At 31.8% G+C, this 13,065-nt stretch overlaps 1 protein-coding gene across 1 annotated transcript; it reads right to left on the minus strand.

Moving 5' to 3' along the window:
* Positions 1-220: 220 nt before the first annotated feature.
* On the minus strand, positions 221-6,165 carry LOC142332064 (acyl-coenzyme A thioesterase 13-like). The gene is made up of 3 exons (XM_075378243.1): positions 6,004-6,165; positions 3,503-3,687; positions 221-577 (listed from the first exon to the last, which is right to left on the minus strand). Exons 1-3 carry the CDS (start codon positions 6,079-6,081, stop codon positions 421-423), a joined length of 420 nt encoding a protein of 139 aa, XP_075234358.1. The 5' UTR covers positions 6,082-6,165; the 3' UTR covers positions 221-420.
* Positions 6,166-13,065: the final 6,900 nt, after the last annotated feature.

Raw genomic sequence — 13,065 nt, forward strand, 5'->3', positions numbered from 1 at the left:
TATTAAAATGTATTTAAATATTATTATTCTTTAAAAAGACAAGGTTATGAAAGGTCAGCAGTTTTTTAGGCATTCTTTAGTAGAAGTCTACTGTGTTGCTGAACATTGTCCACATTGCACAATGCAGTAATTAAATAAGTATCTACATTAAAAAAAAAAAAAGAAAAGATAACTATATTTAAAGAGATAAATTTTGGAGAAAAGGACAAAGAAATACAAATTTTTTAATAACAGAATTGTTTTCATTTAATGAAACAAAATCAAAAATACTGATAACTAAACATAAACTATAATAATTTAACTACAAATATGGTTCAATGCTTTTAAAGTCACCAAAAATAAAAACTTATATTCTAATGCATATAAATAAATAAATAAACTCCAGTAAAAACATTCTTATTCTTTTACAATCTAAAACAATTAGCTGCCAACAAATTTTGTATGTGAACCAGTAGCAACTAAATCTCCACTTTCTTTTTTCTTTATTACAACATCTAAGAAAGCTAATGTCCTTCCCACTTTATTAGTTTTTGCTTCGATTAGAATTTGGTCACCTAGGGATGCTGATTTCAAATAACTGAAAAAAAAAACCTTAATTAGAATAACTTTAATGCAGCAAATTTTATACAATGTTTCTTATTATCATTGTTAGGCCGATTTGGTGCTATACTTCATTTTTTTCTGTTCTGTAGTGAATCTGACCATATTTCTACATTTTTGGCATATTCTAGCTACCTAATACATTACAATCCTTGTTTTCCTCTAGTTCTCACCCCTTACACAATTCTTTTATTATAAAATTAATTAAAATTTTATGTCTTAATACATTACCCACCAAAATAATTTTTCTGTAATAACAAACAGTGCAATATCTTTATATCTTTCAGATTATTTTCAATTTCACTGTTTACAAAGAAATTAAAGACAGCTAATTTAATCTACAAGTTTTATGACACTGTGATTTTTAATTTTTATCATCATATTTATTGACCACAAAAGTTCAAATATTATTTCAAAATTTTGAAATAAGGTTAACTTCATTTACATTAACTAAATTTAGTAAATTTTTCTTCTATAAATTATAAAGCTGTAAGTGACAGACAAACATGCTTCATAAAAATAGAAACACTGAATTTTTCATAAAATTTCAACAAGAAAATACTACCAAAAAAAAAATAAATTTAACCGGGGTTACAAAAACACATAAACTGACCCAATAATTAAGAACTGCAAAAGAGTAATGGTATCTTTGCAAAGAATATTACAAATAATTCTTATTTATAACAAGTAGAGTGATGAAAGAACAAGTAGTTTGGTGAAAAATTTCTTTTCACCGATACTAAAGTAAAAAAAGACTATGGAAACAACCTTTTATAAAGATTATAATTAAAATTATAACCTAATTGGTTGGGTGTAAAATCTTCTTAACTTCTAAAAACTACTAATTTCACTAAAAGAAATAAAAGGCTCCACGATAAACCAACTAAAACACATCTACTGTACATTACAATAACAAGAATCTTATCATGATGGTCTGTTATCATTTCAGAGAAATAAGTCATCTTTAAAAATAAATGCAAAGAAAAAATGATTTTTCATCATCTGAGTATCAACACAGAGATAAGAGTGTATTTTGTACTTGAATGTGACCTTTGTTTTTTTTTTAACAAATAAGCCTACATTGTTTTCTTTATTGCAAAACTTGAAATCTGACAGTTTTACTGAAATTCCTTATCATGACCAATAAATTTTGTACTTATTGTCTGGCTTCGGGTACCAGGCATTAGCACTGATGGGAAAACTGATGATAATAAATTTAGAAATAAACAATTCTATGTAAGCCCATAAAATTATTTATAACTCCAATTTATGAATAATTTAATATTAGTGGTTATGTGCTTAAACGTATTTAAAATGAGTCAAGAACACAGTATAAATGTCCATTAGTGGAAACTGCTATCTGTTTAAATCAGTTCGAAACATAAGTGGAATAAAATAAAGCATAGCTTACATAATGTAGCAGAAAAAGTTAAACAAAATCTTTCCCAAATTATAAGATTCTACACATTTTTATGAATTATTTTATTTGATATAAGTGAGAGTGTGAGTAGGTTTAAACATAATTTTTAAATTAGATCTTCAAAATTGTCCCAACTACCTTAACAGTCAGTCAATCACTCGCACATGAAAGATCATTAATGTACATCCACAAACAATTAACTTAACATTAGTTCAAGTGGTTGAGGTTCCAACTGTTATAGATAAGAAAGCATTATTCAAAGCTAGTTACTTTGATACTGCAATTCAACTGCTAATCTTAAAATAGTTCATGATAAAGCCACAGAAATTACAACTCAACTTTTATTTAATGTAATAATTCAGCACCTTTGTCAACATGATCATCAGTGAAAATTATATAAAACTATCAATTTTCAATGAAAAAATCAACTAAATATATATAATGTAACATTTTAAAACTCATGTCATAATGCTTTGAATAAATATTTTGACCACCATAAATGATTGTTATGGGCGTTTTCACTCTGGCTAGAATTATATTCTTGCATTAGAAATACATATTTAGGATACAGTCGAAAAGTATATTAGATTTAAAAAAATGTCAATTCATTTAATTTATAATTCTGTGATTGTTTATTTCAATGTTTAACATGTTAGATGCACTCCTGGTTTTGTGTATAGTACGTAACAACATCAATTTTGCTATTATTAATGTTGGTTATTATGATTTCCATCTGCGAGTGATTGGCAAATACTGAATATGTTGGATGGATTGCTTTTTAATTGCATATTACAGCTTTGAAGCTGCATATGGTTTGTCTAATGAGCAGTTGGAGCTGTCTCCTTTATACATCTTAGGGATACTGTGTTCATCCAGTAATTATATTTTGCATGTAATGGTTTATTTTGTTTTCTTGTTCTGAAGGCATCATATCCAGCATTGGACTACCCAATGAGGCATTTTTTACATTTGTTGTCTATACCTCTATTTCTTGCAAGCAGAATCACCTCAATAAAAAAAACCATTAGTAACACATTTTCTAGGTAATAAAGCTTATTAAACTTAATATTTATACCTTTGACGATCAGTGAAAGCTTAGTACACGTGTGAGTGAGTGAGTTAGTGTGTGTGAAATGGGGCTCCGTATAGAGAAGGAACTTGTCTGCCAAAATATAGTTAGAAGGCAGGCAGCTGAAATGGAAGTAAACAAAGATTAGCTGGATGGGCAGTAATATGAGATGCTAAAAATCAATAAATTAAAGAGTGCAACATGAATAACTACAGGGACTGAAAATAAATTGTTGAGGATGGAATGGATGAATGTAATATAAAAAACCATACACTAGAGAACAGAAAACAGAAATATGCTTGTATAAAAATGTAAGCTTTTAACATAAACATACTCATGGTGCGTGTGCGCATATATACACACACACACAGTTTATTTATTTCTAAAACACTATTTTTTTTTAATTGACTTACGAGATATGCATGTCAACTGATACACCTGCAATTGCTTGTTTGTTAGTAACAAGTGCCATTGATGTAATCATGTCAACTATAGTTGCTGTGTAACCTCCATGCAGTGTTCCATTTCTATTTGTATGCTCTTCTTCAACTGTCATCTCAGCAGTGCACTTTCCATCATGAGCTGATATTATTTTTATCTGGTAAGGAAAATTATAAACTGTTGTAATAATGAAAATATGCATTTCACAGGTATTAACATGGTTGCTCAAATAAAACAGAAAGTTGCTCATATGAAAATATACCCTTTTAACAGAATGATATGGATACCTAATGCATGCAAAAAAAATACATATATATATATATATATATATATATATATATCAGAATATATATATATATATATATATATATATATATATATATATATATACACAGTAAAACTTGTTCAAAGTGCAATCACAAGGGACTGAACTATTTTCCAAATTGGACAAGTTTCCACATATATAAAATTGCACAGATTATACTGTAAGTCTCAATAAATTATACCAACTTTAAATACATACCTACAGACATATATGCTGTTTAGGAGTGTAGATAAAAACTGATCTCATTCTTATACTGATGCATGTTGTAAAATCCCACAGTACATTTACCAATCACATGATTACCTTTGTATACTAGATTTCGTATTCTATTTCAATGCACTAAACTACCCTTTCTTGAAACTATCCAGCCATCCTCTAGATGCCCTGATTTTACCACTTCTGAGAGATTTGGCTAAACCAAGATTTTTTCTTTGTTCCACATATGTGCATATTCTTTAACCTGTATTGGTGAACCATTCTCAAATGACTTTTTTAATTTCCTCATTGGCAATTTTTTTTGGTTTCCTCTTGATAGACAATTTCCTTACAGCCATACATGCATTATTTTATCTTTCCGTTTTAGTACATAATAAATTTGCACTTTTCCGCACTTAAATCACATCTTATTTCCCATACAGAGTTTATCTTTCTCATTAGATTCAATAATTTTAACTTAATCATTAATTGACAATGAGCTATGCAACTTAGCCATGACATTCATTGTTAAAAACTTGGGACCAAAAACTGGCTTGCTAAGGTGTAAAAATGTCAATGAATTGTGTTATAGGGTCAGAAGGCCTAATGGAAATATTTTCCTACAATTTAGATGCTTCCATCTTCTCCCACCCTCTAATTATTGGTTTGGAATATTTAACACAAAGGCTCTCAGCACTGAAAAAGTAAAAAGAATACTGTTTGCACATTCTTTCACCTTTTCACTATCTACTGAGGCACCATTATCTGCACTCTCTCAAAAGAAGTGCAATAACCTGTAAACAGCATTGAGCAGGTGAAAAATCAGGGCGCTGAAAATACTGTAGTATTCTTAAAATATATTTCTCTATCACAGATTATTCAGAAAATATTTCCACATTATACTTGCAGTTTCTAGAGAATGCTTTAATTAATACCTTGTTTCAAATCAGGATAGATTCCGTATAATGTGAAAAAATTAATATTGTATAACCTTGGCTAGGACCATGGAGTTTGTTCACAATGAGCAAGTTCTACCATATCCACATTCCAGCAGGAACAAGTTTTAGTATATAATATATATATAATTTTATTAATCTAGTAATTATTTAATTACTGGTTAATCTCATTAACTGTCTTCAATGTTGGAGAATTTAATAAATATATAACAATTTATTACATATACAAGTCATTTTACATATTAAAGTAACTCAACTTTAAGCAGTAATTACTTAATTTATTATTTAAATAATCGAAACATTACTGTTAATTAGTTGAGTTTAGCAAGCATAAATTAAGTTTGATTAGATAATGTTGATTCTATGTACTGACAAATCATACATACAAATACAAACATAACCTATGCTTGCTAACGTCATCTCATTACGGTTAATATGTTATTCTCAAACATTGGAGGCGATAAATCAAATTGACTGGTAATTAAGCATAATCACAAAATTAATCAAATTTATCACAACATATAAATGGTTAATGCACAAACAATTTATTCCTAAAAATGGCTTAGCAGACATGCATGTCAACCAATTACTGGTTAATGTCAATTACTGTCTCCATGAATTTGAAAACAAAAATTATCTTTTCTCATTTTAATCTATTAAAAAAAAAAAAATATATATATATATATATATATATAGTTCAGTTTCAAACGTAAAATGACAAACACTACAAAATTAAAACGTACACGGCTGACTTAACATTATACTCTGAAATTAAATGAACAATAACAGAAAAGTAAACTCATTACAAACATCACATTTTTTTTAAGTTAGTTCGTAATTTAAGTTAATGTAAGTTACTAATTTAAGTTAAATCTACTTTATAAGTTAACCAAAATTCTAATCTTAAAAGAGAACATTGGGTTTCATTTCCACATAACAATTTTATAGAAAAATCTCCTCGTAAAAAAATAATAAACGAGATCCGTGATTTCCGTACCTTTCGTAAAACTCTATCAAACCTTTTACTTTCCACCATACTTTTCCATATTTCAATTGCAACTTTCGAGGAACTCATTACTCAATAGGCGAGGCCAAGGTTGTGTATCTGTGAGTAGACAAAAATTTAAATGAACGTCGTTTCAGTTTGATACTTCTTCAAAACTGTTTGATACTTCTTCAAACTGAACTCATCACAAAGAACTGATCTGAGCTAAACAAACCAACTCACCAGGTTAGTGTAGAGGTGATCATTTCGAAGTCGAGAGTTCTAATGTTCAAATCCTAGTAAAGTCTTTTATACGAATTTGAATACTAGATCGTGAATACCGGTGTTCCTTGGTGGTTGGATTTCAATTAACTACACATCTCAAGAGTGGTCGACCTGCAACTGTACAAAAGTAAACTTCATTTACATTCATACATATCATCCTCATTCGTCAAAGAAGTAATACCTTACGGTGGTTCTGGAGGCTAAACAGAAAAGGAGAGCTAAACAAGATAATTCGGTTAAGCGTATAAGTTTCAAGTGAAAGACTATTTAAAATAGCTGAAAGACCTATAACTGATCTCAGTGATTCATTTATAATTTAACACGTTGGCTGCTTTGCCAGCTGACATCGACCGGAATAAACACTTCAACTTTGCATACTACCGGTCTCCAGCGACCAGAATGTTGAAGGTTATTTACTATAATAAATTACTTGCATAAAACAGCCTGCGCTATCTTTGAAGGTTTTTTTGGGTAGTAAATAGTCTGATGAAGGTTAGAACTGTAAGAAGCACTAGTCTTTTGTTTAATATTACTGCTACGTGACCGGCAAACGTAGCTATCGTTTAGCGCCAACGTGCCGGTCAACAGAGGCCGGCAGTTTATCTTTATTAGTTTTAATACTTTTGTCATTTTCAAACAATATTTATTTTTATTTCATAACAAACGAGTAAACTACAAATTTGAGAATACTAAAACAGAAAATAAGAAAATTAAATACAACATCCAAATTTGATTTTAACAAGAAATAAAACCAGAAAAAATTACAACTAATCATAAAAATATTTATAAAATTAATATTACAAACTTAGAAATTACAAAATGACATGATTTTAATTAGAATTAGTTTTACTTTTGATGAAAATTATTTATGAGTTTCAGAAAAATATTCTTTACACAATACTGGTTTATTCAGGCATTTGTTACAAAACGCTACAGTTTTTCTTGCATTTTTGCTGCTCCTCTTCCTCATTTTTAAATTCTTTTTGGTAACACAGTTTACAATATCTTGTGGGCCTTTTCTTTGAATTCTTTAGCTGTTTAAATTCCTCAAGAATATGCTGTCCTTCAGAATTTTTACGAAAAAGTAGTTCATGTTCTTCCATATCCATCAAATAATAACTAAAATTTTCTCCAAACGTTGTTATGGATGTACACCTTTTATTTGGAGGCTGGTTATTCCTATAAACTATCCAGGAGTTAACTACCGCTGTGCCCAACAGAAAATCTTCAGCCATCTTATGGTGCCAGCTTACCGTTTTCCTTGCATAAGTTTTATAAGAAGACATTTGGTCTAGCAAGTCAATACTTCTCTTCGTTTTATTGTATTCAACTATAGCTAAAGGTTTCTGTTTATCATTTCCTGAATGATCTTTTCTAATAGTTGCCATTTTTGGCGCGTGTTTTGTTGATACTATATGAAACTCTCTTTTGTTCACCCATTTAAGGACAACAATACCTTCAGGATATTCACAAGCCACCACCTGTCCCTTAGGAATCTGTTGGAGTTTAGAAAGTAAGCCTTTACGATTTTTACGCAGCATTCCTACGAGATGGGTATTATTTTGCAATAATATATTGGCCAACTTCAGGGAAGCATAAAAATTGTCTTGTAGAGTGACGCTCATGTGTTTAAATACGGTCCCATAACTTCCATTGAAACTGACGTAGCAAGACCTAATCCATCGGTTTGAGCAGTTCCTTAACCTTTGTATTTTTACTGCATAAATATATCCGTTGGCATCACAAAGTTTAAATAACTTAATTCCGTATTTATGGGCCTACCTGGAAGGTACTGCTTAAACAAAAGCCGGCTCCTAAATGGAACCATACTTTCATCAATTATAAGATTTTCTTCTGCAATCTTTAACACAGAAAACGTTTGGTTAGGTTTTTCTAACCAGCGGTGCAATTTTCACAAGCCTGCCACCGTTATAAATATCTAAATCATAACAATTAAAATGCCAAAATTTAAGTATTAACTGGAAGCAATTTCTACTCATAACTGAAGTAGCAATGGAATTACGACACAGTTGTTTCCTCGGCCAGTAGTCTGTGATCCTTCGCCTGGAGCAAGGCTCATCAGATGAGAAATCCCAGAAATTTTCTCATTCGCTCGCTGTTTTTTAGTTGCCAATCACGCATGCGACTATTGCGTTGTAGTCTTGTGCTTGAAATAGTATCAGCAGCGTGTTTATTTGTGTCTTCCACGATAAACTCAATGAGATCATCGTCTACTACTTTGCAGAAATGCTCATGTGTTTGAGTATCTCGTGGAACTGAATAAAAATTGTGGTTGTTTTTTTAAACGGAAATTGCTTTTATAAATTGTTAAACTTTTGCCAGTTAAAGTTAGTGGCGTTTACATTTGAAAGGGGCTAGTTATCATTAGCAACAGGTGGCTGGTTGGTATTATCATCTCCCTCGTCAAAAGGTACAGATAGTTGGTCTGTTCTAGCACAGCTACCAATCAGCAAGCAGCATTTTGACTATACATTAAAGAATAGCCAATAAGAGAACAGCACGTGATTTAGGGATGATTCTAGAGTAAAGACAATATTATGCAGCCTTTTACCGATAAATTTACATACTTTGCACTCTTTTGTAAGCATAATTTTTCAAGTTAATGATTCTTTATTGTATATGTTCCTACAGATTTGCGAGACTAAAATAATTTCATATAAAGCAAAATACAATAAAATGTAAAGTTCAAACAGCTTCTACATCACAAATCATAGTTTGTTATTAAATGCAGATAAAAATATTATTTTCATGTAAAAATTATTTTTAAAATACTGTATTTTATTGCTTATGGTTGCGTTCCCACACCACCCTAGAAGTACCAACGTCAATGCGTTTAGATTAAAAACAATCTCCTCACCATTCGCAATATAATATGACAATGGACAGTATCAGACTATATCGCTGGCCATGGAACCATTTCATCCAGTTATGCTAATAACTATTACTTTAAATAAAACAATAGTCACACATTACTGTGTGTGTTTAAAGTGTTTTTGTTTTGTTATCTATGAGTTTGTGTTGTATGTGATCATGTGTTTTAGTCTTGAAAAGAATTATTTATTATTGTTATAGAAGATTAATGAAATATCCGTTTCGCTGAAATTTTAACATACTTCACGTTTTAAATAGTTCTTGTACATATTGAAATAGATTGGTGCTAATGGACGTCCTCTTTCATATTGATCATTTTCACTATTATTTATTTTACAATCCTCTTCCGTATCGTATGCAACAAGCAGTGGTTCCTTATTTTGTTTATTATCGGAAAAAAAATCTGTTTCATTATAAGCTCTTAATTCACCAGTTGCAATACAAGAGGTGGTGGTGAATCTCCATTCCTTTGCGGTAAATACGTTAAAGGTGAGAACATTATTTTTTATACAAGTCGTAGTTAGCCTATTTAACGTAAACGTATGCAACACCATGATAAATGAATCGTTTAATTTAAAGGCCTTTATACGTTTATCGTTCCCGCCTAGAAAACCAGAGAATACTATTTCTTTATTGCCGATAAGACCAATAGAATTGTTTCCACATTCAAAGTTAAAATAAAATCTTTCATTATTCTTCGGTTCAAAGATCATCACACCGTCTTTATCAAATAACCGTCAACAACATTATCACCGTCAACAACAACATTATCATCGTCTTAAACAAATAAATGACCGCTAAGATCAAGAATGTATAAATAACTATATTTTAATTTAAAACACATTGGTGACAAACGTCGTTTATCAAACGTAACATCTACTTGCTTAATTAGCTTCTAATACACACAACAACGACGATGTTAACTCTTCAAAGTCCACACTCAAAATGAGTGTAATTTACAGCTTGTTTAAGGTTCCAAAACTAACTGTTTCCAGTTATGAACAACCTTGAATATGTGCGAACAAGTTTACCAAGTAATTCTAAGAAACACCGGCACATGTTCTGTTACCAGTTATGGACGACCTTAAACATGTTGAAACGCCTGCACACATATTTTTAAAATTTACTTTTAAATCTTCAGTGATACTATCGTCTTTCATAACGAAATAAGTTAGCTTCAACGGATGATATCGTACAACTTTTATTTCGTCTTCAGTAAATCTGCTTGTATATCTTCTTGGTAAATATAGTTGAAAGCAATAAGATTCGTTGTCCGAAGAATCAGAGTCGTATAAGATGATACAGATGCAAACGTTATCATATTGTGTAAATACCTTTCTTACATCTAACAATATGTAGTCTAGACCGAGATGAAGATCGACCACGTCTAGTACGGTAGTTTCTTGAGAAAACAATGTTCACAGTTAAAAACGTTAATAAATGATATGGCATCCATCATCACATTCATAGAGCTCATGATCGAATGATTGACCAAAGTTTTGGTATAGATATTTATTTCATCTTCTACCTTACCACCACTCCTCTCGGAAATTTTACAAAATAACCGGTTGTGTTCGTCGTAATTTGATAACTCAACAAGCAAACGGAGAACTATCCCATAGTAATTCAAGTTTGTTTTCGTACAACAGCTTCCGAAGGGGTTCACTGTTTGTTGTAGGGGATACTGACTGATTCCTATTACTCAATGATCGTACAAATTAGGGTTAGTAGTGTTACCCCCACCACCACCAATACAATGTCAACACATTCCGTCAACAGTATAGATTTTCAAACTATCAAGATATTCTTGCTACTCTGAATTTCATCATAGTGACGTTATAATTGAAACTTACTCTAACCGTATTGAAATGATCTTCATCAATATTTGTACTTAAAACGTGCGGAAACGTAGCTTTCACAATTTTCATCAGATGTCGCAATGTTCTTACACGTCGATGTGGGAAAATCTAACTAACCACAACGATGCGGCTATATCAACATCCATCGTTAAACTGTGACTACATTCAATCATCAGACTCTTTTTATTGGTTATGTTTCTACACCATCCCGGAGGTAGCAACCTCAGTGCGTCGAAATTTTTTCTTTTGCATGAATGAAATCTCTCTCCAAGAGGCCTACTATAAAACACTCGAATCTCTTTCTTCATTTTTTTTTTCTTGCAAATGTTTGTTTCTAATCCAATGAAAGCATAAATATTCCAGCCGTAAATCTAAGATGGAAGGTTTCAAATTTAATTGAGACGTCTAACCAAAAATGTGGATTTATTAGCAAACTAAGATCTATAGCGGAAGTCTTCGTGGTAAAATAGACTGGAATGAAAGCGGAATGTTTTGCTTGATGACGTTCTTACAATGTGGCAAATTATTGTTCGACTTAATCGGTTCATTGCAGCAACAACATCTTATGCACAACTCGTTGGAAGAATAGCAATAAGCGTTCTTGGCCAATTCTTGTTTGTTTCTGCGTTTGTGTTTTCAAACGATCGCAAACGATCCGCTTCTCTGACCAGATCCTACGGCTTTTTACATAATTTTAACCATTCCATGTGGAAACAAGTTTGTAACGCAAATTTTCCACTTGTGTAATGGTTGATATAAGGACAATTTACGATGTAATTCAAACTCGGCTTCGGCGCGTCGTCTGGTATCATCTGAACATGTTCATCCGATTTCATAACGATGTTCATCCGAACATTGTTATGAAATCGAAGTAGGAATTCAGGTTTCTCCAGTCCCTTTGTGTATTATATTGCAGCGAATTGTGAACATAAAGCTTTCATAATATCGTCACCGTAATCCCAATCTATTTTGTGAAAGTTTCTCTCTAACCAAGCGTCCATCCCCCTGTATTTCGACTTCAACTCACATCTTGGGTACGGCAAGCGGAAATGAAGAATCATATACCATCCATCGCCGACGAAAGCGAGTTCTTAAACTATAAATTCATTGCGATTGCCGAGGAAATCATGATACTCGGTAACTCTTTCCATATGAGTTGTATGATGGGGTTATCCCCACCACCGCTATGATGATGGTGATGGTGTTCGTGTAGACATTTCTCAAATCAGATATCTTTTTCACTATTCCCGTCAGCGGAGTGTATGTCACAATAGTATCATGGAGATAGTAGGAAGCCGTACTTGGTAGTATATTGTTTTTAGTTTCAAAATCGATACGTACGTCAACGGTTCCCGTTTTAAGCGATTCGTTCTGCTTGGAACAATCAATGGTACGTTCTTTTTTAATTCTGTTAAACTGTAAGCTGGACATTCATCTTCTGACTTGTTGTAATAACCGGAGCGAAAGCTGGCAAACATTTCATTCATCATATTTACATCACCCTGTAGAATATCATATGGGTTGGCAAAAAGCGATCGCCAACGGGCTATCTCGTTCTACTACTTTCAATAATTGCAGTCGGATTGTATCGGTGACGTGAACATATAGAATTTTCCATGCCATATTCGTCACCTTCATCTTGGAATCAGGTGCCTCTTTTGAATATACAAGCGCATTTACATTGCTAGAAGATCTAAGCAAAACCAATTCTTGTTTCATGTTCAATATTATGTGTTTATAGTCTTCGGGGAATCCCACCAACATGCACAGAGGCACATAGAAGCAAAATTGTCCCGTTTTTTCATCTAACGTAAATTTATCCGACACGTTAAACTTCCAAACGAAGTTTTCCGAAACATTTTTCTCACTTTTACGCAATGACAGGATATTTTTTTATTGTTTTTGAATTCCTCAACTTTTGAACACAACAGAATTTCGTTCCATTTATTTCATTTTGTATCTCCTCAAATAGAAACGGAACCGTGTTGTTGGTCAATGTCGAATCCTCTGCCTTTCTATCCCCATTCTTGGTAGTCAA

Source organism: Lycorma delicatula, chromosome 1 (genome assembly GCF_047948215.1).
Source record: "Lycorma delicatula isolate Av1 chromosome 1, ASM4794821v1, whole genome shotgun sequence".
Taxonomy (NCBI): domain Eukaryota; kingdom Metazoa; phylum Arthropoda; class Insecta; order Hemiptera; family Fulgoridae; genus Lycorma; species Lycorma delicatula.